Here is a 25,636-nt window from a genome sequence, read left to right on the forward strand (position 1 = left end):
GTCACAGTTTAACAATTACATTTAGTCCAATCACACGAGTCAAAATCGTTACTCACATTAGTTAAGTCATTCTATCATAAGTATTAAGATTATAAGGCATAAGAGTCGATAGTATCAAGCACAAGTAGTAAGATCATCAAACACATATATCAAGTATACCAAACACAAGTAACAAGATTATCGTGTTCTAACATCAATTAGGACTCATGAGGAACATCCATAGTCCATGTGATCATCGGCAAAGACCTTGGCATCTACAATACTCACCGACAATGAAATTGGCATTAAAATACTTGTCAGCATTGATATCAATCGCCGTATATACCTCGATATTAATAACACTCACCGTCAAAGAGCTCTATATCATATAATACTCACCAGCAAATACCTTGGCATCAATATCACTGGATGACAAAGGCCTAGACATCAATCACACTCGACAATAATAACCTCGACATCAATAATACTCGCCGACAATAACCTCAACATAATCACTATACATCTCATCTTAGTGTTTCAGAATTGATGCATATAGGCATGTTCACACAATGATGAAGGAATAACAATCCCTAGTAATTCACATCCACAACATCACTATCAGAGCATCACATCAATCACCGAATCAGTAATAGCACTCAACGTTATCACAAAGCACAATACACTATTATCAATATGTTGCCTTTTCATTAACCCCGTCTTTTTCATTAAGGTCAATCAATTTGAGCAATGAACCCATCACCTCATTCTCATTACTCCCCTACACATACAAAGAAGAAAATTCAAATTTCTACATGCTTTAACAAAGTTTACAAATTTACTTGCCTTAATTCAATGAAAATTCAATCCAAGACTTGTGTTTTTCCTTTTCGAACAATGTCTAAATCAACATAATCTAGTCAAACAAGTATTCACAATGAGTTCCAGTGCCAACAACACTCATATCTAGCTAGCAATTGGAATAAATAAGTCAAATTGACTCAAAAACTCAATTTCAAAAATGAAGGGTAAATATGGATATTTATACATGAAAATGTTATATATAATATTTGGAATCTATCGGTGAAAATCATTTAAAAACGGAGTTATATTCAACTTATAATCGTCACTTTTCTTAAAAATTTTAAAGTTCATGAAAACTTTCCAATTTGTCAAACAAAAATCTCAATTTTTTAATGTTAAAATCCACAAATGATTATAGAGAATTGAAGTTTAGGATACATAAATACTTATCCAAATGATTCACCACAAAAAATCTCTTTAAAATCGTCTCAAAAGATTTTCCAAAACATAAATTGGGAGAGAAATAGAAAAACCCTAAAACTTCAATAAAAAGAATCCAATCCTCTCAGTTGTCTTTTTTGTGAAACTAGGGTCCCTTACACAATAATCGTTATTGTGACTCATGATTTGCTTAAGCAAACCCCACTTAATTGGTCAATCTTACTTTTTCGAGTTGACTTTCTCTAAAGGTTTAATGGCGAATGAAATGAAGCTCTCATGAAAGTGAAAGTCAGTCCCTATAACCATTCAAGAATGTGACCCGGTCTTCGCTAACACGATTGCCGTGAAAGCAAAGACCCATTCATAGACTCGAGACTGCAGATACTAGCAATAATCAGGCAACACAAATATCTCTTAATGGACCCTTGAAATTCTTTCAGAACCCTAAAGCAAAAACTAAATATGCTACTCAACTATATTCGAATTTCCAAACACAATGGAACCACCGAAACACATATTCAAGGTCTCCTTAACTCGGATCCCATGCAAGTCATAATAAATAATTATGTATGATACCATCACAATATGTGAACATACCGTAGTAGTAGCACTAAAGTTTCCTTCCTTCATTCATTCACAATGCTACTCATTCATTATGGTACCATAACAATATATACATACACTGATATGGTATCATTAAGATTTCTTACATCCATTCATATACAACCAGCCTATTCCTCAGCGATACCAACAAATTATATATCTAACGATTGGTATCATTGACTAATACGCATTCGTTCAAGAGAGTTACTCACAATTTCAATGATATCATCGCAACGTATCATATATTGGCATGGTATCGTTAAGTATTATTGCATATAATCTGTCATACTCTTCAATCATGTATAATACCATCACAATATATGAATATATTATTGTGATAGAACTAAGGTTTCTTTCATTCATTTATTTATAAGACTACTTATTTCTTATTATAACAATATATTCATATACTGCTAAGGTTTCCTACAGTCATTCATGTACAACCAACTCATTTTTCAATGGTACCATCACAACATATCATATACTTGCATGATATCATTAAGGAATCAATAGTTTGATCAATAAATGTGTGTGTATATATATATATATATATATCTAAAAGTAGTTAGTTAATATTTTTTTTATCTTTGTGATTTTTTTAAAAAAAAACATAAAAATGCTAAAAGAGAAATGAAAATATAAACAAATTAAATCATTAAAAAGGAGAAAAACAAATAAAGAAATTGTTACAAATGATATTTCTAATAAATAAAATACGAAATAAAAAAAATTATTAGACAATATTATGAAAGATTATTGCAGTTCTTGAAAAGACAATTTTCTCAGTCCTCCATGATACAACGGAAAATGGATAAAAAAGAGAACAAAAAAAATAACAAGAGATTTTTTTAAACTTGGTAACTTGTATTATATCACAGAACAATACATAGGTTGTATTGAAACCTTATATACAAATGTAATACCAATTTCACTTCTCTTCGACTAGGTTGAGTTATGGAAATTAATAATAGAGATAGTGTCATTTGAGTATAATTGGTACACCAAAAAAATTAGAAAAAGAGTGCGGTTAAGGTGAGATTCTAAGATGGGTCAATATGGGGATAGTGCTAGTGGTCCTGATGGTTTTATTGGAATATTTTTCCAACAACGTTGGTACATAATTGGGTATGATGTGGTTGGTGTGGTTGGTCCTTTCTTTAATGGTGTCAATCTTCCTAAGTCTATTAAACACTAATTTGGTGTTATTACCTAAGAAACAAATCTATTAATCTTTCTCATACTTGAGACCAATTAGTTTGAGTAATCTTCTTAACAACGTGATCTTATGGGTGATGAATGATAGAATTGGGGTCCTGCTTCCCTCCCTGATTTCACAGAATCAGTCCGACTTTGTGAAAGAAAGGAGCATCATAGAAAATGTGTTACTTGCTCAAGAGATCATTATAGATATTATAAAAAGGGGTAAGCAGTAAATGGGGTAATAAAGTTGTACATGGCAAAAGCATATGATAGGGTGGATTAAAGATTTCTGATACAGGTGCTAGAAGCAATGGGTTTTAATGTTAATGTTGTTTATAAAGTTTGGCGGCTAGTTGCTAATAACTGGTATTTTATTTTTATCAATGGTCAGGCTTATGGATTCTTTCATTCATCTAGAGGAGTGAAGTAAGGGGACCCTTTATCCCCTGTCTTGTTCATTATAACTACTGAAGTTCTTTCTAGAAGCTTAAATGTTTTGTTTCATTATGAGTTTTACAAGGGAGTTGGATTACCAAATGGAGTGATCATATAATTCATCTAGCCTATGCATATTACTATTATTTTTACTTTAGCTGATGAAAATTCATTAGATGATTGATGGAAACTCTGACAGATAATGAGCAGCAGTCATGACAGATGATTAATAAAGAAAAGGGCTCATTTTTTGTCCTTCATAAGACATCAATAATTTAATATCAAATATAAAAGTGAAGAATAGATTTGCAGGAGACAAGTTTCCACTAATGTATTTGGTTTTCCCAATTGGTCATGCCAAGAAGAAGAAGGTTTATTTTAAAGAATTGATGAAAAAAAGTACATAACAAATTGCAAGCTTGGAAAGGGAAAATGTTGTCATTTGGAGGTAAGGTGATGTTAATTCATAATATTTTAAACAGCATACCTATATTTCTCTTGTCTGCAATTGATCCACCCAAGTGTGTTATTCATGATTTGCATAGTGTTATTGCAAGATTTTCTTGGAAATTTAGGAAGGAATGGAATAACAAGCATTTAGTCGCATGGTTAGATTTATGTAGACCTAATGAGGAAGGTGGTGGGGGTTTTTAGATTTTTGTTTGATATATATATATATATATATATATATATATATATATATAAAGCTTTATTTGCTAAATTAGGGTGGATTTTTCTATAAAGACTCTCTAGTCTAACTTTATGTGGGATAAATATTGTAAAAAAGAGTTACCTCAGGTGGTTAATTGGAAGAAGGGTCTTTAACTTGGAAGTATATGCTGGAAGCTAGAGATTTGATAGATCAACAAATTTGGTGGGAACCCAAGTGTGTCCATTCAAGTATCTGGTATGATAACTGGACACAATTAGGAGCTCTTCATTATATAGTTCCTATAGATACTGCTAGAAATGTTCAACTAGATGAAGTGAAACAATTTTTTTTGAATGGGGATTGGAATTATGACTTGCTACAAACAAGTTTTGGGGAAGATATTAGTAGATAAGTGATTCAACTCGTTAGGAGTTCAGAAGATGAAGATATGTGGGATAAACCCTGGTGTCTTTTGAAGGTTGCTGGATATTTTATTGTGAGTTCTGCATGAGATTTTATAAGGGAGAAACATAAAGTTCGTATGAAGTAAAAACATATTTAGAATTCATAAATTCCTTTTAAGATATGTTTCTTTCATTTGGAGACTATGGAAACAAAGGCTTCCTCTAGGAGAAGTTCTTATCAGGAATAGGATTAGTGATGAGGTATTGTGTGGTTGTTGTGATGATGGAGTTCAAGAGACTATTGAACACTTATTTATTAGATGTTCAGTATCTCATTAATTATGGAGATATTTTGCAGGTTCAGTAGGAGTGGAACACCATTTCTTGCAGTTGAAAGCTACTCTGAATAAATGGTGGAATGCAAATGGTTATGTAAAACTTAAACCATTGCTAAGGGTTGTGCCATTGTTTATTTGTTGGCAAGTGTGGCAAGTGCGGAAGAGAACAAATGATATAAAATTTGGTGTCTCAATGTCTTATTTGGGTACGAGGGGAGGGATTGCACATAATTTAATTCTATTGTCTAAACAGTTATATCCATGGATGCACAATCTGCCCACTAATAGGCCTGAATTAGTTAGGTATTTGACAGAGTATATTCCAAGGATTGGTTGTAAGGTGGTTTATTGGAAGTTCCCTAGGCAGAATTCATTCAAGTGCACCAGGTATGGAGCTTCAGAAGGAAATCCTTGGCCAAGTTCTTCTGCTTTCTATATTAGAGATGATCAAGTCAATCTTATGTATGTTAATGGAAATATGATTGAATGTCAAATATTTTAATAGCTGAAATTTTAGCTATAAGAATCGGGTTGGAATATTGTAGGAACCACAATCTATTCCCATTGATTCTGGAAACAGATTCTTTGGCTGCAATGAATATGGTAGAAGGGGCTGGCGCAGACCGTGGAAGGTGATAAATGGAGATTAGAAGGATTCATATTTTAATGGAAGGACTGGAGGTGGCCTTGGTACACACACTGAGAGAAGGAAATAAGTTGGCAGATTTTTTGGCTAACATAGTTTTTTCTTTTGCAGGGTGCAAAATCCTATATGTTTTAATATTTTCTAAGATCTTCTGATAGAAGCTAGAACAATACTGAACATGGATAAAACACAATTTCCTAATATGAGAATAAGGAAAATTCAGAATATAAGGATATTTTTCACAAGACAACTGATTCAATAAAGCATACAAGGAACTATATACTTCAAGGTTAGTAGGTACTGCAATAATTCCATATTTTGAAGTTTGCAGAAAGAGAAAACTTAAGAACATTAGGATAAACAATGATATAAGGGCTATGAGGTGGTTACATAATAAGAACATAGCGTAGAAAGACTGAAATTATTGCACAATATAGATGAGTCAATCAAAGCATACATGAAACTAGTTACTTCAAGTCTAGTAAATACAATACTCATTCAATATGTTGATGAATAGCGAAAATTCGAATAAACAATGGTATAAGGTTCATAAGGAGTTACAGAGCATGATGTCACGTCCCATAAGTTCTTAGTAAGATTTTGCATTCGTATAGGGCAGAAAAGTCTAGAGTTTTGTAGAGGTTCATAGAAAAATATAGAAGCCCCTTGATATTTCAAGAAGACTTTGGAGTGTTGTAGAAAGAAGACTAGATATTTTCTAGGCAAAACTTGGGAATCCTAGAGAGTGTAGATTATCTAGAAAGGTTACTAAAGTGTAAATATCTTAGTAACTTGTAAATTAAATATTAATTACACTTTAAACCCTAGGAAGTAGTATAAATAGAGGAGCTCTCATTTGTAAATCCATCTAACAAAGTTGTAAGCAATCTTCTTATCAATATAAAGCATTCTTCCAAATCTTTCTGAGTCTTTCTTTGCATTCTCTTAGCGATCTTTGTTTTAAAGTCTTAGTTGAGCTTACAAGATCATGAAAGATTTGTGAGTAAGTTGTCAAGTGTCGCACGAAGCTTTAGTAAGACTCTAAGTCTGTGACAACGTGGAATGAGAGCAAAGGTTTGTAACAAGGGAATGGCTAATGGAAGAGATGTAAATGTCGCTAGCACCACAAACGTCAGGTTGGATGGTGGGTTGAGTGGAATACAATGTTTGAATGATGAGGCAAGCCGTGGAGATATTAGGTCAGCGTTTGAACGTGGTTGATGGTAAGTTCAAAACCCTTGAAGACTTTACCCTCAAGTAGACTGGACAAATATGTAAGGAGTTGGTGAGACGTCAGCGGGCCGATTTTGAGATGAAGAAGGTTATCACTTCCTTGGAGTGTCGGGTCATAGAGGCGTTGAGCACGATTGAGACCATGAAGGCCGAGATAAAAGCACTCAAGGAAGGCGTGGAAGTTGGAGGATCATCGTCGTTTGACCAAGATAGTGAGGCCAAAGTTGAGGCTCCCAAGCCACCTATGTTCAAAGGTGCCTGTTACGGGTAAGAGGTGGAGAATTTCCTGTGGAACTTGGAGAATTACTTCAAGTGTAATCGAGTGAAGAGCGACAAAAGCAAGATCAACACCACTTTTTTGTATCTTTCAGAGATGGCCATGTTGTGGTGGAGGCGTAAAGAGTCCGAGATAGGGAAGGGAACGTGCACATCAACACTTAGGAGTGATTCTGTGAAGATTTCAAGAAACCCTTCTTCCCTAATAACGTCATCTACGAGGTCAAGCGTAAGTTTAGGGAATTGAACCAAAAGGGAAGTATTCGGGCGTAAATGAAAGAGTTCACCACCTTCACGTTTCATATTCCTAACATCACGGATAAAGATATATTGTTCCACTTCATAGATGGGCTGCAGAATTGGGCCAGGACGGAGTAAGAACGCCGACAGGTCAGAACTATTGATGAATCCATCACGCAGGCTGAAGCTTTGACAGACTTTAGGCACAAAAATCCTGACAGAGCCAGATGAGAGAAGATGAGAGGTAGTCATGACCATGGTGCGGGAGATTGTGGCAAAGGCGAGGAGCAGCATCCACATCCTAAGAAACATGATACCTATTTTGACGTCATGGAGACACGGAGAGAAAGACAGAGGTTTCCAAAAGAGGTGGTTGCTACATACGCGATGGACCGCATGGCTCTGCAAGGTTCCCTGAACTGAAGAGCCTTGGTGTTATCCTGTGATAGCGAAAGGAGAAGGATGCACTAAAGCAAGTACAAGGCGTACAGACGACACAGTTGGTCTTGATAAGACTATGCGGAGCTATCACGAAGCAACCAAGGAAGCCAAGATTATGTGACGCGTAGTATGTCAACATCAGGGTCAATGGAAGACCCACTCGTGCTATGGTCGACACAGGTGTATACATCAATATCATGACCAAGACGACAACGACAAGATTGGGGCAGTGCTATAGTCCAAGTAATGCCCAACTCAGGACGGTCAATGCACCATTGACTCTCGCGTGCGGAGTTTTGCACGGAGTAAGCATCACACTAGGGGAGTGGCAAGGTAAGACCAATTTCACAATCTCTCCTTTAGACCTCTTTGATATAATTCTTGGGCAAGAGATTTTCCAGCAGTGCCACGCTGTGATCGATCCTTACCTCCAACAGCTTCTGGTCATGGAGCAAGGAGGAACATGCATGGTTTCCATAGTTAAGGCACCAAAGATAGAAGGGCAGGTCCAACTAACGGCCATGCAGCTTAAGAAAAACCCTAAGAAGGAGAAGTCGACATTTGTAGCCACCATTACAAGTTTTAAAGAAGAAAATTGTTCTAAGAAGTTCTTGCCGCCTTGCACGAAGAAGGTTCCAAGAGGCAACAATGTCGTGATGCCAAAGAAGCCTCTGAGGCGCTTGCCTCCTACGAATGAGGTAGATCATGAGGCCGAGTTAGAAGAGATAAAGAAGCAATTAAAGGAGTTGTGCGATGGCATTGACGATTCAATGGACTATTGATCGCGCATATGAAAAGGTGAAACACGGTCACCGATGTAGTGATGATGCGACGCGATCATCGCATCAATAGGTGGGGGAGAGTGTCATGTCCCGCCAATTCTTAGTAAGATTTTACATCCGGAAAGGGGCGGAAAAGTCTAGAGTTTTGGAGAGGTTTATAGAGAACTCTAGAAGCCCCTGGATATTTCAAGAAGGCTTTGGAGAGTTATAGAAGGAAGACTAGATATTTTCTAGGCAAAACTTGGGATAATCCTAGAAAGTGTAGAATTCTCTAGAAAGGGGATCAAAGTGTAAATATCTTAGGAACTTGTAAAGTAAATATTAATAACACTTTAGCCTAGGAAGTGTATAAATAGAGGGGCTCTCATTTGTAAATCCATCCAACAAATTTGTAAGCAATCTTCCAATCAATATGAAGTCTTCTTCCAAATCTTTGTATGTCTTTCTTTGCATTCTCTTAGAGATATTAGTTTTGAAGACCATTTGATCTTACAAGATCGTGAAAAATTCGTGAGTAAGTTGTCAAGCAATGCGCGGAACTTTAGTAAGACTCTAAGTCCGTGAAATGAGCTTACTTGAGAAGGAATGTAGTTAGAGTCGTCAATATGGGCTAGGCCCGTTAGGCCGGCCTGACCTAACCCGGGATTCAATAGAATTGGGCTATGATTTTTGAAGCCCTTATAAGAAAGGGTTTTTTAGCCTGGCCTGAATAAGCTTGCTCATTTGTGGGCTTCAGAAATATCGGTACCCGTGGGCCAATAAAAATTAATTAAAAATATAATATAATATTAAATTTTAAAATTAAAGGGAGTCCAAACTCAAAATAATTAAGTAATATTTCTATTTACATATTCTACTTTTACTTGAAAAAAGCTTAATAAATATTATAAAGATAATTTTAGAGATAAGTTTCAAAAACACACCAAAAGTCTATCATCTCTTTGAGTTTCATACCTAAATCATTACTTTTTATATTGATAAACACACCTCTCTCAATAGTTTAGGTATGAAGTTTTTTAAAAAAAGATATAATTTATGTGTTTTTTGACACTTATCTCATAATTTTATTTGTAAATTTGATTAACAACTGGTTACATTAACATCATGTAATATTGTTTTGTTGATATTCATGATTATATTTTTAAATTATATTGTATAATTTAATTTAATAATTATAAAAAATATAATTTTTAAAAAAGTGGGATGTCCCGACAAGCCTGTAGCCCACGCACTTGTGGGTTCGGCCGACCATTTTTTGACCCACACAAAAATTGGACTTGTCTGACATGGCCCGTAAAATATCAAAGTATGTATGGGTTAGTCCAGATGGAGTGAGCTAGCCCATATTGACAACTCTAAATGCAGTAACCTCATTGTGAGACTTTTGGCAGTGGCATTAACTCCTCGATGGGTTCAGTCTGTCAAAGTTAAGGGATGATGGTTGCAAGGTCAATAAATTGGGAAATGGTGCATAAGATAGTTTCTTAAAGGAAGTGAGGTTTTCACCTAATTTGAAGCTTCATTTAAAGTATCTGAGCGGGAGAAGTCTCCGAATGGGGTGATTTCATGATGCTAGTAAGACTTGGCAACATCCGATATGAAATATGTCCTGAACTCTACGTACTGCTAAGTGGTTTCATGATAGAAGATGAAGATGTCGATCCACCTGACTTTCCCCTTTCTCTTTTCCCCTTTCCCCTTTACAAGTTTGTTGTTTCTATTTCCTAAAAAAGACATTGTGTTGTACCAGGTTCTGTTTGGGCCTGGCTATTTCTCTTTTCAATCAATAAAATGGTCTTGCCCATATTTAATATAAAAAAATCTTAAGTTTCTGCTCATTGTTCACTAAGATCTCAAAATATCTTGAATTTCTCTGTTTCCGGATAGCCCACCGTATAGCACTAGGGATAATTCTCCATCTACTTTTGTATTTTTCATGGACACTTCTCCCTATCATCTCGTTAAGGCCCTAGTCACTTCCGTAGCCATGGTCCAGTGAATGCCTTACAAGCTGATAAAAGTTCTCTACAATTGTTAGGTGAACCAACAATGTAAGAATAGATGGTTGATAGTCTCATTTGTTTACTTTTCCAGATTTGTTTTCAAGGCGATTTTGGACTCTGACAGTTTGTTTGGTCCATCATATTTTAGGCGACTTTGAAGACTCCCCTGCTATTACCTATCCACCATAGAACATCCTCACCTGTCTGTAAACCATTGAAAGTCTCTACCAAGTTGAAAAATTCAGCAACTCTCACGATCTCCTAGTCATTCAAATGTCTTCTGAAAATGAAATTTCATTCTTGAGGGGACCGTAGTTGTGCTATGGTACTTTGTTGGAAAAAATAGGTTATAAATGTCTTTGTAAATTACTTCCATTTTACCACTCTCATGCAGGTATCTTTCCAAAATCTGGTCTTCCTTCCATTCAAGACTTTTATCTTTGAGTTGTTTTTAACTTCATTCCAAATACTCGTGATGGACCTCCAAATACTAATTCCATAAGGAGTGGTCACTTATATGGTAATTTTGTTGTCCTATTCCTAATATTTTTATCCAATCACCTTCCTCCACAACAACTGGTTATTATTTGTATACTTCCATAACTATTTCATATTTAGGGCCTGCTTTGTATTTATAGATTCTTTGTTACAGTCTATCCCTTCTTTTGTCCAGTCATCACCTCCTTTCATTTTGTCAAGTGAAACTTTTTTTTCTCCTTGGTACCTTGACACAAGAATGTTTTCCTGATGCTATCCAACCTCTTGATGAGCCATCCTGGAATAGGATAAAAGGACATGATATAGGTTGGTAAAGCATCAAGTACTGAGTTGATCAGGGTCAGTCTACCACCCATGGATAAATATTGTGTCTTCCACTTGGCTAGTTTCTTCTCGCATTTTTGAATAACATTTTCTATATTTCTGTTGATTTAGAATTGGCTCCTAAAGGCATTTCCATAAGTAGTTGGTAGTCTCCTACTTCACCTCCCAAGATTGAAGTTAACCCTCTCAAATTGTTCACCTCATTAATAGGGTACATCACACTCTATCTCTAGTTAATATACAACCCAGATATACCATATAACATGACTAGAATCACTCTTAGGTATTTAAGTTGTTCCTCCTCAGCATCACAGAATATCAAAGTGTCATCTCCATATTATGAATGTGTACTTTCCAAACTCTCAGTACCTTCTCTAGCCACCTCAAATCCCCTTAACAACCCTCTTATATTTGCTATCTTTATCTTATTATTTAAGCCTTTAATAGTGATCAGGAACAAAAAAAAGGACAAGGGATCACCATATGTGAGTTCTCTTTGTGTGAGAAAAAATCCTACAGGGTTACCATTGATGAGAATTGAGAAGCTAATTGTTGGATACAATATTTCACCCAATTCAATCACTTTTGCCCGAAACCCATCACTTCCAGCATCTTCATTAGGAACTTCCAGTTGATATAATCATAAGTTTTTTTGTATATCCAGCTTACATAGTACCTCATGTTTCTTTTGTTTATTACTTGAATGTATAGCTTTATTTGCATTCAGAATTGCATCCATTATCTGCCTCCCTTTAACAAATGTCATTTGATGTGAATCTATCAACTTGTCTACCACCCTTTTCAGTCTCTCAATCAAGACTTTAGAGATCAGTTTATATATACTACCAATTAGGCTAATTGGCTTAAAATCTCTCAACTTCATGGCACATTTCTTCTTGGGTATAAGGGCTATGAATGTTACATTAAAGCTCTTCTGAAATACTTCTTGCTCATAGAAATTTTGAAAATTATCCATTATGTCTTGCTTTACCACATCCCAACATGTAATGAAGAACCCCATAGTAAATCCATCTGGACCTGAGGCTTTATCAACTGCACATATTTTTAAACACCTTAGAACTTCATTTTCCTCAAAATTACTCTGAAGCATTTGCCTTTCTTCTACTGTTATAATTGGGCATTCTACATTTTAATATTTGGATCTCCACTAAGTAGTTTCCTTGTACAATCTAGTGTAGTAATCAACAATCTCCTCGCTAATTTGTTTGGATCTTGAGTCACTTCTCCTTATATTACAAGCTGGTCAATATTGTAATATCTTATGTGTGCATTTGTAGTCTTGTGAAAGAATTTAGTATTCTTATCCCCTTTTATCAGCCAAAGAGCCCTTGATTTTTGCTTTCAGGATATTTCCTCCTTCTTAATCAACTCTTCATGCTTTAGAAGAAACTCATCTTGTAATTCATATTCTTCAATAGTGAGAGTTATGTCCTTCCTGGCCACATCTAAGCCAGCCATCTGTTCCACCAGTTACTTCCTCTGGATGATCAACTGTCCCTCTTCCCCCTTCCTCCATTGTTTGAGTTTGCTCTTCAAAGCTCTTAGTTTGCATGCCAATATAAAGTTAGTTCTTCCAGTGATGTTGAAGGATGACAACCACTTCCTAACTGTATCAATGAAATCATTAGCTTTCAACCACCAATTTTCAAATTTGAAATGGCCTTTGTTCCTTCCCCAAGAACCCATAAGTAAAATTATTGATATATGATTAGAGCTCAACCTTTAGAGAGGAATCTGTTTTAGATTTTGAAACTTGTCATCCCTTTTCTCAGAAACTAGTATTTTGTCAATTCTGGAGGCTGCTTCATGTTGATCCTCTTTGAACTAGGGGATGTACCATTCTCTAGTTGTAAATCAACTAGTTTCATGTCTTCAATAAAGTCTAAAAATTCCTTCATCCCATTTGTTCTGCTCCTACAATTCTTCTTCTTAGATATTTATCTAACTACATTGAAATCCCCACAAACTGCCCATAACACTTCCACCAAACCTCTTACAACACACACTTCTTCCCGCACTAATCTTCTTTCCTTGTAACAGGGCATACATTCTTATAATGTGACATTTGAATTCTTTTGTTTGAGAATCAAATTAGAGTATTACCCTATTTCCAAAATTTCTGCCTTCCAAGCACTCTCATCCCACGTCATTAAAATCCCCCCTCTTGTTATGCTAGATTCTAGGTATGCTTGTCTGATCCATCTGCCTCCCAGACCTTTTTTGCTACCTCTATAACATTGCCTTTTAGTTTTGTTTCTTGAAGACATATGATGTCTGCCTTCCACCCCCATATCATACTATTCACCAATCTCCTCTTGTCTCTATTATTTAGTCTCCTAACATTTCAAGAAACTAGCTTTATCTTCATCCGCAACTAGTATTTGTATTCCTCCCTTTTCCTCTGTTCCCTGAACTTTTAAACTTGACATCAAAAAATATCGAATTCTTTAATTCTTGCACTCGCTTAGACTTTGACTTCTTGATTTCATTACACTGTTCTTGTCTTTTGCCAGCCTACAACTGCCTTTTTGTACAAATAGTTCCATGGCCTCTTCCTCGTGGCCTTGAAAATCAACCCCGAAGATTTTAAATATATATTTTCTATTAATTCAAAATTTTAATAAATAAGCTAGTGAGTCTAATATTTTCTTTACTACTTACTATTATAATCTGTTATTTAATTTTTATATTTTATTAATCTGAAAATAGTTAATTCATATTGCAATAAGCTATTGAAAATTAGTTCGTAGGCATTCCAAATATCAATTTTTGTTTCACAGAGAAGTTGAAATACTAGTGAAAAAGAAGAAAAAAAATTCTCCTAATGATTCTTGATAAAAAGAAAAAAAGAGACATCTTAATTTATTAAATGGCCTAAAAAAGACTCAAAATTTTGAAATAATTTGGGGCAAAAGGAAACTTACTGAAATTTATCTGTATTAGAAGAGATAATTTTCACATATCTACATATCTGTTTGTTGCCAATTAATTCTAAAATAAAGGTATTTTGGTCATTTAGCCTATCAAACTAATGTGTATTTTTATGGGCTATATATGTGTCTTACTTCACTTTGGAGTAGACATGTGGTTTGACTTTTAAAGGAATAGGAGCAAGAACTCGCAAGTTTTGCCCAAATTGTTATATTGTGTGACTTGATCTTTTATGGGCGAAATATTCGACTCCAACTATCGACTTAAACTTTAAGTGCAACACTATATTTTGATTTAAAAAACTCAAGGTGTGACAAGTTTGATTTCTTTTCTAAGGTAAAACATTGTACTTAATAGATAAACATAAATTAGCAATATCTCGATGAAATATTCTATGAACTTTTGTAAAGCTTGATTTATAGATCTAATTGCCCTAAAGACTTGTGTTATGCATATAAGGTTCTTTTATTTTCCCTGGAATGGATGTGTAACTTTTTCTTTTTGAAATCTCAACGTAAATTGAATTATAAGAACAATTCCATTCATTAGCTTAAATTTTTTAAGAATATTTTTTGGTTTAGCTCTGAAACATATAACTTGAAAATTTAAATTTAAAAAGTTGTGATTTCGAAATATCCTTGAATAATTTGGTGGAATTACAATCATAATTTAGCCTAAGTTAATATAATGAAAGACGTGACATTCTATATGGTATCAAAGTATGTGATTCATTGTATTCCACAGACAAAAATTAACAAAATATTTACCAACAAATAAAAAGGAAATGACAATTTCCCTCCAACATTAGGATAATGGGGTAGGGAAGGAATTAAGGTTGGAACACTTCCCGCCCATATATGATTTCATTAGTTTGGATTGAAATTTTTGTATGGTTGCCTTCTCAGACATTATTTTTTGTTTAATTCTAGGTTTAGATTATAAATACTAAATGGGAAAAATGTACAAGTACTCCCTCAACCTATGTCTGAAATCTCAGAGACACATTTATATTATACTAAGGTCCTATTACCCCCCTAAACTTATTTTATAAGTAATTTTATGCCCCTTTTCGGCCTACATGGCACTAGCTTGAATAAAAAAAGTCAACTAATGTTGGGGCCACAAGATAGTGTCAAGTAGGCCGAAAAGAGGTAGAAAATTACCTATTAAAATAAGTTCAGGGGGTAATAAGACCTTAGTATAGTATAAGTGTGTCTCTGAGATTCCGAGAATATGTTAAGGGGGTACTTGTGCATTATCCCAATACTAAATGCACCCAACTTACTAAACTTAAGTTAGTTTAGCTTATTTTGTCTATTATTTGTTGAAATTTTGTTAACTTACGTTTTAATTAGCTGTGCATCTCTAAATATAAATAGGCTAGCCCAAACATGACGATGTAAGACAGATTGATGTTAATAATAGACAAATAACAAAATTTGTTTCATCCTATGGTTGAGGTTGAGATATTTAACCATAAAATTGATATCTCTTACATCTGATAGAGAAGGTGAGATTAAGATTGAAAGCGACCATAATTCTATTCATTTTGATTATTAATCATTTTAAGTGGTTGTGATTCACTTTAATCTCAACCTTCTTTTGTATAACGAGTCTCAATTTTTTGGTTAAGAATCTCAAACTTAAAGATGCATCAAATTTTGTTATTTTATATAAATAGGATTCAAAAATCTATTTTGTAAATTAGGCTCCCCTTTAGTATGAACTAACAAATAAATTAATTTATGTTCTTCAATTATTATTGTGTCACAACAATCTAGCTTAAACAATCTTCAAATTGGGCTCGTGACATGGGTCATGTTTTTTCTAGTCAGTATAAGAAGGGGTAAATTAGTGCAGTTAATTTGCTGTTAGGTTTTTTTGTATACTTATCTAGGGCTGGCAGAGGGACCGGAATATCTCGACCCGACCTGCATCCGCCTCAGCCCGCGTTGTATATTATATGGGGTTTAAGGGGTGGGGGATAAGGGGATGGGTCAAGGACCAATTCACCCCTGAGCCCTGGTCGACCCGGTCGGTTCGCGTTATCCCTCCAGAAATTAATTTTTAAATAAAAAATCAAAAAGGTTACCATTTTCAGCCATTGGGGAAACTGCTAGTGGGCCCCCGCAACGGCATTTTGACACTTTTTGACTTCCCAAACACCTCCTACCATCCCCCTACTTTTAAAACTTTAATTTAAACCCTCAAGTTATAATAATTACATTTAATCAATTTTTAATATTATTAATACCTCTCTATCCCTTACAATTTCTTACAAAATCATCTATTCTCATTTCTCATCTATTTTTCTATATCCTCTCAACTCTCAAGTATCAATCTTAATTTCTATTCCATTTTAATTCTCATATTATTATAATCCATATATTTCAATTCTAAATTTTCATATATATATATATATATATATATATATATATATATATATATATATATATATATATATATATATGTTATCGAGTATTGGTTGGAGTTTTAAATTACAAGTTACAACAAATTACAAGCTTCAAGAATCGGTTTAACATCTGCTATTAACGCAGACGTTTGGTACATTCGTTTTATATTTTATTTTTCGTCTTTATTTTTTGTGTTGTTATTATTTTTATATTACACTTTATATATAATTAAGTATGAGTTCTACCAAAAAAAATACCAGTACAGGAAAAGAAAAAGAACAAGATAACGAACAAAGTGGAATTTTTTAAAATATTTAATTTTGGTAAAAAAAATAGTAAAGAAAAAAAGAGTAGTAAAATTAGTGGTACTTCATCTAAATCAACATGGATAGTTAGATTTAACCCAAATGATTCTACTTATGTTGATGATACTCCTTATGATATTAATTCAAATGTTCAACTCGATCTTAAAAGTTTAGAACGACGTTATGGTAATATTAATCCTAATGTTGATGAAAATTCAGGTGAAGAAGTAGAAGTTGATTTGGGAGAAGAGGATTTAGAAGATATACCTACTAGTCCGGTGACAGAAGTTTCAAATGACACTATAAATTCAACGGAGCAAAATTGTGAACGCCACCCCTTATATCTCCCAAAAGGGAGAAGGTGAAGTATCAACGCCCTAAAACTTCTGTTGTTTGGCAATTTATGACTTTCGATTAAGAAAGTATGGTTATTTGTAATAAGTGTAAGCAACCTTTTAAACATAAACAAGGTGGGGGGCAAGGTGGGACGCGGGGATTAAATAGACATTTGTTATCTTGTGTGTCAATTTAATATAAAGAAGCTAAAGCATTAGTCAATAGATAAAAAGGAATTTCAATTGATGAATTTGATATTACCAGTAAATGCATCGGTAGGGGCTTCTAACATGGTTCAAGGAACATTAGATCCTTCTAACTCCGGTGGTCGAATAACACAACGTAAATATAATAACGAATTAGATCGCAAAAATTTAGCTAAAATGATTTCTGTTTGTGGTTTGCCTTATAGTTTTCCTTCACATCCTGGTTTTGAATATATTCAACAAACTTATAATCCGAATTATAGAGGTTTTTCAAGAAATATTGTTAAACATGATGTTTTTGAATTTCAAGGTAAACATTGTAAATTTCTTTGTTGTATATTTAGCATATTAGATAGTAGAGTGTTTATAACTGCGGACATGGGTCGTAGTGTTAATGGAAATGATTATTTAACTGTTACAGCTCATTGGATTGATCATAATTGAAATTTGCAAAAACGAATATTAAGTTATACACTATGTGTAGAGAAAAATTTGGTGCATATTTAGCTTCAAAAAATTTAAGTGTTTTAGATTATTATATGGTTATAGATAAAGTAATGTCTGTCGCATTAGATGATGCATCTAATAATACAAATGCTGCTAAAATGTTAAAGTTAGATTATGTCCAAATAATATTGTTTTTCATGTTAGATGTGTTGCACATATATTAAATCTAGTTGTACATGATGGTATTTCATTATTCGATTGTGGTTGCATGAAATTGACTATGTCATTGCCTGGATTTTTAACAATGCTTCTAGAATTAGGAAATTTAATGAGCGTTGTTTACTATGTGAATTGTCACCTAGAAAAATTTCAAAACATATTAAAACAAGGTGAAATTCTCTTTACGAAATGCTTTCAGTTGCTTATAAATATAGAAGACCCATACAAATGGTTTTAATGCTCATAATGCTGACCCATTAGATAGAATTTGTGATGAAGATTGGGAAGAAACTAAAGAACTATTACAATTTTTAAGACTTTTTTATGATGCAACAACCATGTTTTCTGGAATTTATTATCTTGCTATTTCATTAGTATTAATAAATATTTATGCTCTTACAATTCAATTTTTTAAAATTTTTTTTAAAAAAATAGATAAATTTAAAGTTGCAAGTGAAGGTATGATTGAAAAATTCTAAAAATATTTTTTCTCTATTCCTCAAATTTATTTAACTGCTATATTACTTCATCCTTATTATAAATTACGAGGTGTGTTTGGCCTTGTTGACACTTTTTATGAAACTTTAGAAATTTTACCTGAAGAAAATTCAAATTGTGAAACGTGCAAGTCTAGAATAAAAGTAGAAGAAAAAAATTTGTATGAAAAATATAGAACTAGTGAAAATATTGAAGGAGAAGTTGGTCAAACTTCTAATCAAGAGGTTGATTTTGAAGTTGGAATTTCAACTTATATGCGAGGTTTTCTTGGTCTTAATTCTACTAACCGTGATGATTTTGAAGAATATATTAATCAATCTTTAGAAGCATTGGAAATCAAAGATGGCAATGAAGATTTATTAGGATTGTGGAGTAGGCGAAGCGTTGACTTTCCAACTTTGAGCAAAATGGTTCGTGATGTTCTAGCTATTCAAGCTTCATCAGTTGCATCGGAGGCTGCTTTCAGTGCGGCAATGTTTCAAAATGGTAATCATAGACATTCATTGGCGGAAGACAGTTTGGAAACAATAGTTTTATCTAGAGACTAGGTCAATGCCGATAGGAGAAATAATAATTTGCCAAAGTTGAGTAAAGAACAAGCAAGTTGGATCAAAACGCAAGTTGAATGCAGTGATGATGAATTAGAGTCACAAGAGTTTCGAGCAATTTTGCCAACACCGAAGGATATCACCATCGATTTGATGAAGAAAACAGATAATTTTATATTACACACGAGAACTAATAAAAACAGAACTCTTCCTAGAAGGTGACTGTGAAAATTAGTTACTCATCTAATATCTGAACAAATATTAGTTTTACATATGAGAACTTATTAAAACAGAACTCTTCCTAAAAGGTGGCTCGTAGATTAGTTACTCCACTAATATTTGTTAATTGTAACTTCTAAGTTCTATTCAATAAATTTGAAGGTTTTAACTTTTATTAAAGTTTTTTTATACAATTATTGTCTTGCATTTTAATTTTAATATATACAACTAAATATATACTAAAGTACTAAAGTAACTTTAAAATACTTAATTTAAAACTTGTAACTTGGCATTTGAAATTTTTTACATTACTTTAAACTTCTCAAATTTGAAATTTAAAACTTTAAAGTTGAAACTTGACATTTGAAACAAGAAGCTTGAAATTTGAAACATGAAGCTTGAAATTTGAAAATTGAAACTTGAAATTTGAAAATTTAATTTGAAATTTGAAAGTTAAAAGTTAAATTCAAAATTTATAGTTAAAAATATATAATTTCATTACAAATAAATAAGTATTTAAAAATTAAAAAAATCTTCTGTCACGTCCCATAAATCCCATCTCATCCCGTATATATAGTGGGATGGGGTGGGACCTATTTCCGTCCCCCCAATCCCGGTCCTAGTCCAAATCCCCCTTCCTCGTCCCCCTTCCGGTCCCGTCCCCCAGTCCCCGTCCCCTTGTCAGCCCTATACTTATCCCAAATTTAAAGATCACCCAAAATAGAAGACAACTTTCACATATAGCAAACATAAAATTCATATTTGTAAGTTATAACAAGGTTTGCATAATTGCACTCCATAGCAAACTTATATATGTATAATTTGCTATACATATACAATTGAAGCGAATTGTATAAAACGAGAAAGAGAGAAATTATATACAATTTGAATTGTATAAAACGAGAAAGCGAGAAAGGCAGAATTGAATTGTATAAAAATAGAAAGAGACAAATTATATACAATTTGAATTTGTATAAAACGAGAAAGAGAGAGGCAAAAAGAGACTTCTGCAGGAAATATACAATTGAATCGAATTGTGTAAAACGAGAAAGAGAGAAACTATATACAATTTGAATTTGTATAAAACGAGAAAGACAAAAGAGACTTGGGCACGGATATATTTATACTATATAATTATAAGTGTATAGGACGAAAATATTTGTATTTAGATGCGTTTATACAATTTTCTCTTGCTTTATACAATTAGAAACACAATTTATACAATTCTATTGTATAAAGCGAGAGAGGCGAGCGACAGGAATAAGCGAGCGAGAGAGAAAGAGTGGCAAGCGAGAATATAAGGAAGAGAGGGACTGGTAAACAGTTTGCTATGAAACAAAAATAAATCAAAGAATAGCTATTATATTTATTTTATATTATTAGTTTGTTATTCTATACAATTATTCCTAAATAGTCGTGTCTGACTATTTATTAAATTAGATAAATAAAAAAAATAGAATCATTGAAAAGAAAATTGTTCAATAACCTATTATCCTAGATCAATTTTATTTCATTGATAACATAAGAATATGTTATTATCTGGTTAGAGTTCATAATTTGTTTTCTTTTATTTTTAGTTAATTTATAATTATAACATTGAAACTTACTAAATAGTTAATCAGAAGTTCGTATGAAATAATATTCAAACTATTTAGTACTCGTTCGACTCACATATACACAACATCCCTCTTCTTCTTTTTCCTTATAAGATAAAGAAACCTGAACTTTTTTGGTAGATGATATCAGGGGTAAGATAAAAAAAAAATAGTTTTTCATCCGATATTTGGTATCTACGTTGCAGTCTGATTAATATGAATTTGCTCTAGAAAGTCCAACATTGAGGGGTAAATCGCTTCCTAACAAAGACAATTCCATATTCAAGAGGGCTCAAATCCAAAACCTCTTGATTAATGATAAAAAAAATATTTATCACTCTATTACCACATTGTTGGTAGAGCTAATAAATTATTAGCCACAATGATTGTTCAATACCATTTTAACATAAAAGTACATATGCCACCCTTCGACACTATCGTCTTTTAATGAGTAGATAAAATAGGACAAGTGATCTTAGTATTATGACATAATACATAAATATATCCTCAAGTTGATTTCAATTATATCGATATTTTTCAAAATTTTACATGTGTATAAATAAATATTTAAACTTGTATAAAATTGAACAAATAGACTCGTGTGTCCTACGTGACATACTTCATGTAGAATGTCACATAGGACCCAAAATTGTCACGTAGGACACCACATAAGATAAATATGTGTATTTTTTGAATTTTATACAAATTTAAATGCTTACTTCCACACATTCAAAGTTCGAAGTCGTAGCTGTCAATTAAGTTAAAAGGTATGTTTATGGATTACGCCACATATTTTGAAAGCTCAAAGTACTCTTTCTGTACCATCCTTTACTACTTCCCAAAGAATAAGTTAAAAAAAAATGCTCAAATCACTAAGTGCAAAACTGATAATTGAAAGAACAGCCTCATCAATTTATCAAGCATCAGTTGATTGAAGTAGCCAGAAATCTTGAAAATACAACTACTATTACAAATAAATAAACTCTATAAAGATATCTATAGTAAAATGAATGTGAAGGCAGTTAAAAATGTGATAAACATAGGCAATAATTTCGGAGAGAAAGACGTAGCTATCTGGATGGTGAAGTTACAGTTTGCTTGAGATATGTTCTGATCTGTCAACGTTGCCAGACCCTGAAAATTACAACTGAATTCTTCTTGGTTCTGAGCCTGGTAATACATGTTGAATGCATATGATGCATTACCATTGGCATCCAATCCGTTGCACGAAGAACCATATCCTAATGCTGTGCAATCTGAGAATGTGCATGCATAGTTGATGTTATCTGCAAGTTTGCTCAAGTCCTTGGCGTTCGGATTGAACATGCACCACTTCTTGGATAAATATTCCACATTTTGTGCAGCAACAAGAAACTTATCTTGTCCCTGACCGGTAAGGTCCATGGCAAACTTTGGCTGCCCATCATACCGGAAGATTCCCCAGTGGCGCTCAAAGTTACCTGGAGCAATACTTTTACCATCCTCATCGATAAGCCCAAACAAGTAAACTTCGATAAATCCAGGCCGTAGAGGTGTTCCAACGTTGGCTGCAAGCCTGGGTAACAGTCCTTTATAGAAACGATAAGCAAGATTGACATTGGCATTTTTGTCACCATCTGTAGGCCATCCAACTTCCCCAACTAGAATGGGCAAATTGCCAACACCTGCTGCTTTCAACGCTGAAACCAGGGTGTCAAAGTTGGCATCAAATACATTGGTGTATGATAATCCATTATCAACAATTGGGTTACTGGCTCCATCAAAGAAGGCAAAATTAACAGGGAAATGCTCATTCGCATAAAGACTTAGAAATGGGTAAATGTTTACTGTGAAAGGTGCGTTGTTCTGGCTCATGAATTGAACAATCTGGGTCATTAGATCATTAATGTCTTCACGAAATCTCCCAGCAGATGGTACGGGATTGTCGTCTGGAGAGAAATAAACATCAGCATTTAGAGGCACAGTTGCTTTTATAGAGCTCCCAAGTCCTGCCTCATTTAGAGCATTTTGAATGTTTTGAAGTGCTGGGAAAGTCGTGTTAAGAAAGGAATTGTTGTAGGATGTCAGGAAAGGCTCATTGCCAACTGCAACATATCTGCAGAGAGATTAAGACTCAGAAATTTATACGGTAATCAGCTATATGAAGTTTGAAATGCTCCACACACTTTTTAACCGCAAGTGAAATTTTATTGATGAGAAGGCCAAGAGTAAGTTGGTGTGCAGTAAAATAGTAGAAATGAAATGTTTTTACACACTAAAAGCACAAATTCATCTATGAACTGCAATCGACAATATCTTTAATTTTCAACCATTTATAGCATCAAAGGTTTCAGATTTAATTACTCCAAATGACAAAATCAAAGATCCGGTACAGATGAAAAATGATTCAGGCAAAGAAATTAAGAACAGTATGAAGAGTTCTTACAAATAACAAAACTTTTATACCTTCTGCATCATCAAGTGCAAACCTTTTAAAGTCAAGTAATTGTTTAATCATACTAAAATGATAATATGAATCAAAATAGCATTTCAAAGACATAAATCTTCAAGCGATAGGATTTCTTAAATGTAATTTTCCTTCAATTTGTAAAGGGATCAAGAACCATCACTTGTTCTTTCTTTTTTTTTTCTCTTATAAATCGAGAAGTTCCCAATGGCCAACAGCACACGGCTCAAAACTTTGAATAATGGACCTTTCCAGATATTGGATCTTACCTACAGCAGGGCTTTAAACAGAAGGTAAACATAACTTCCAACTAAATACTAGCTCAATTTAAAAAGTCAAACTGGATAATTCAGCTCATAAAAAAAAAAGAATCGACTCGACTTTTCAGCTCGAAAGAAAGTGAAAACACAAAGAGTAGGCAGAAAACAGGCAAAAAGATGATTGACAGAAGAGAATAATCATATTACTGCACTTCAATAAAGATGAACCGGAGCAGCTGCACTATTCTTTCAAAACAAAAAATCATCTGCTTAAAGATGAATATTTGTAGAGTCTCACACTAGACCATGTCCAATATAACTCATGAAGACTAGTTGTTTCAGCTGAAAAGAAAAATGAAAATAGATACTAACAGAAACATATACTAGCAATCACTCAAGCTCTTAACCTTTGCATATATCAAAGGCTGGTTCGTTCGCAGCCAAAAAGATAGAAAATGAATGCTACAGAAACATATACTACCAATCACTCAAGCTCTTAACCTTTCTATATGCACTTAAAGGACTTAACCGGCAAAAGAAACATTCCAAAGCTAATGTGGATATGGGGGGATTCCTATGCAACCTTCCTCTTCCATTTCTACAAAGAGGTTGTTTCTACACCACGAACCCCTGACCTATGAACACCAAAAGGACCAACTCTATGGCTATGTCAAGACTCACCCACATACGAAAACATCGCATTGAAGGGAAGAAACAATTCATTTTCTTTCTCCCTTTTACCATAAGTTTATCTGCAGAACCATTTATTCATCCTAATCTCCTTTAATACATATTCATAACTGACAAGAATGAATTTGAAGCATAGCTTTTCATTTACAAGCAGAAAAAGTACAACAACAGATCATCAATATTCAATATAAGCCATAAAGCAAATCAAGTTTAATAACAAATAGACATTAATAAAAAGGCAAAAAATAAAGCTTACAGCTTAATCTTACTTAATATTGACACCTCCTTTGAAGTTATAACGCGTGACATTACGTTTAACCCAATCTTTAGCTCTATCATAATCATTCATAGCAGAAAGCTGATCATTTGGAATAGCAACCATAACTTCAAGATCACTACCAGCAAGAGCACTCATAGTAGATTGATCTGCATCAAACAACTTTACTTTCCCAATACCATTATCCTTTAACATCTGTACCACTGTTTTTGGTGGCAATTTATGAGTTGCCATAGTTCCCCAATTCACTCCTAATCCATCAACACCACTTAAAAATAACAAAAAAATCCCAACTTTAAACATTTTCTCAACACAATACATTTTCCCAAACCAAAATCTTGAACTGTAATTTGAACAAAGAATTGATTTTTCTTCAATTTCAATACAAAAGAAACAAAAGGGTATGATTAAAAATCAAGAAAAAGGTGAATTAGAGAAAAATCAAGAACGTGGGTTGAATCCAAAACTGCCCAAAAAAATGACATGAATTTTGACTCAATAAGAACAGGGAAAACGTGGGGGCTTGAAATACAGTTGATAAACAAAATGGATATTTTTATGTAATTAATTTTTTTAAAGAGAAGAAAGTGAAATATTGAGTTTTTAAAAGAATTATATATAGGGTTTATTGTTAGTAAAAGTTTGTTCAAAATGAATGGTTGATAAATCTGAAAAAAATCCCTCTACTATATTTAAATAAAAAAAATTAGGCAGATTTCCTTTTCCGTGTAGTAGGAAGATTTCAAATTTCAAACAAATAAATGTCAATAATTTATATACAATTTATTGTAAATAAATATTTTATTTATTATCGAAGTAGGTTTACAACTCGAATTCTTAATCTAGAAAGGTTTTCCTTAAAAAAAATATATAATATTTCGACTATTAAACTATAAATCATTGCTAGTATTTAATAAATTGAGTAATT

At 33.4% G+C, this 25,636-nt stretch overlaps 1 protein-coding gene across 1 annotated transcript; it reads right to left on the reverse strand.

Moving 5' to 3' along the window:
* Positions 1-21,947: 21,947 nt before the first annotated feature.
* LOC101246798 (glycosylphosphatidylinositol-anchored beta-1,3 glucanase-like protein) lies at positions 21,948-25,360 on the reverse strand. Its single transcript, NM_001356271.1, has 2 exons — positions 24,701-25,360; positions 21,948-23,130 (listed from the first exon to the last, which is right to left on the reverse strand). Exons 1-2 carry the CDS (start codon positions 25,027-25,029, stop codon positions 22,032-22,034), a joined length of 1,428 nt encoding a protein of 475 aa, NP_001343200.1. The 5' UTR covers positions 25,030-25,360; the 3' UTR covers positions 21,948-22,031.
* Between the last annotated feature and the right edge of the window lie 276 nt (positions 25,361-25,636).

Source organism: Solanum lycopersicum, chromosome 12 (genome assembly GCF_036512215.1).
Source record: "Solanum lycopersicum chromosome 12, SLM_r2.1".
In the NCBI taxonomy this organism is placed as follows: Eukaryota; Viridiplantae; Streptophyta; class Magnoliopsida; order Solanales; family Solanaceae; genus Solanum; species Solanum lycopersicum.

Excerpts from the sequence above, each read along its gene's own strand:
- LOC101246798 (NM_001356271.1), bottom strand. The coding sequence starts at position 25,029 with ATGTATTGTGTTGAGAAAATGTTTAAAGTTGGGATTTTTTTGTTATTT. Across the intron at positions 23,131-24,700 it reads AAAGGAGGTGTCAATATTAA|ATATGTTGCAGTTGGCAATG; the intron begins GTAAGATTAAGC and ends ATCTCTCTGCAG.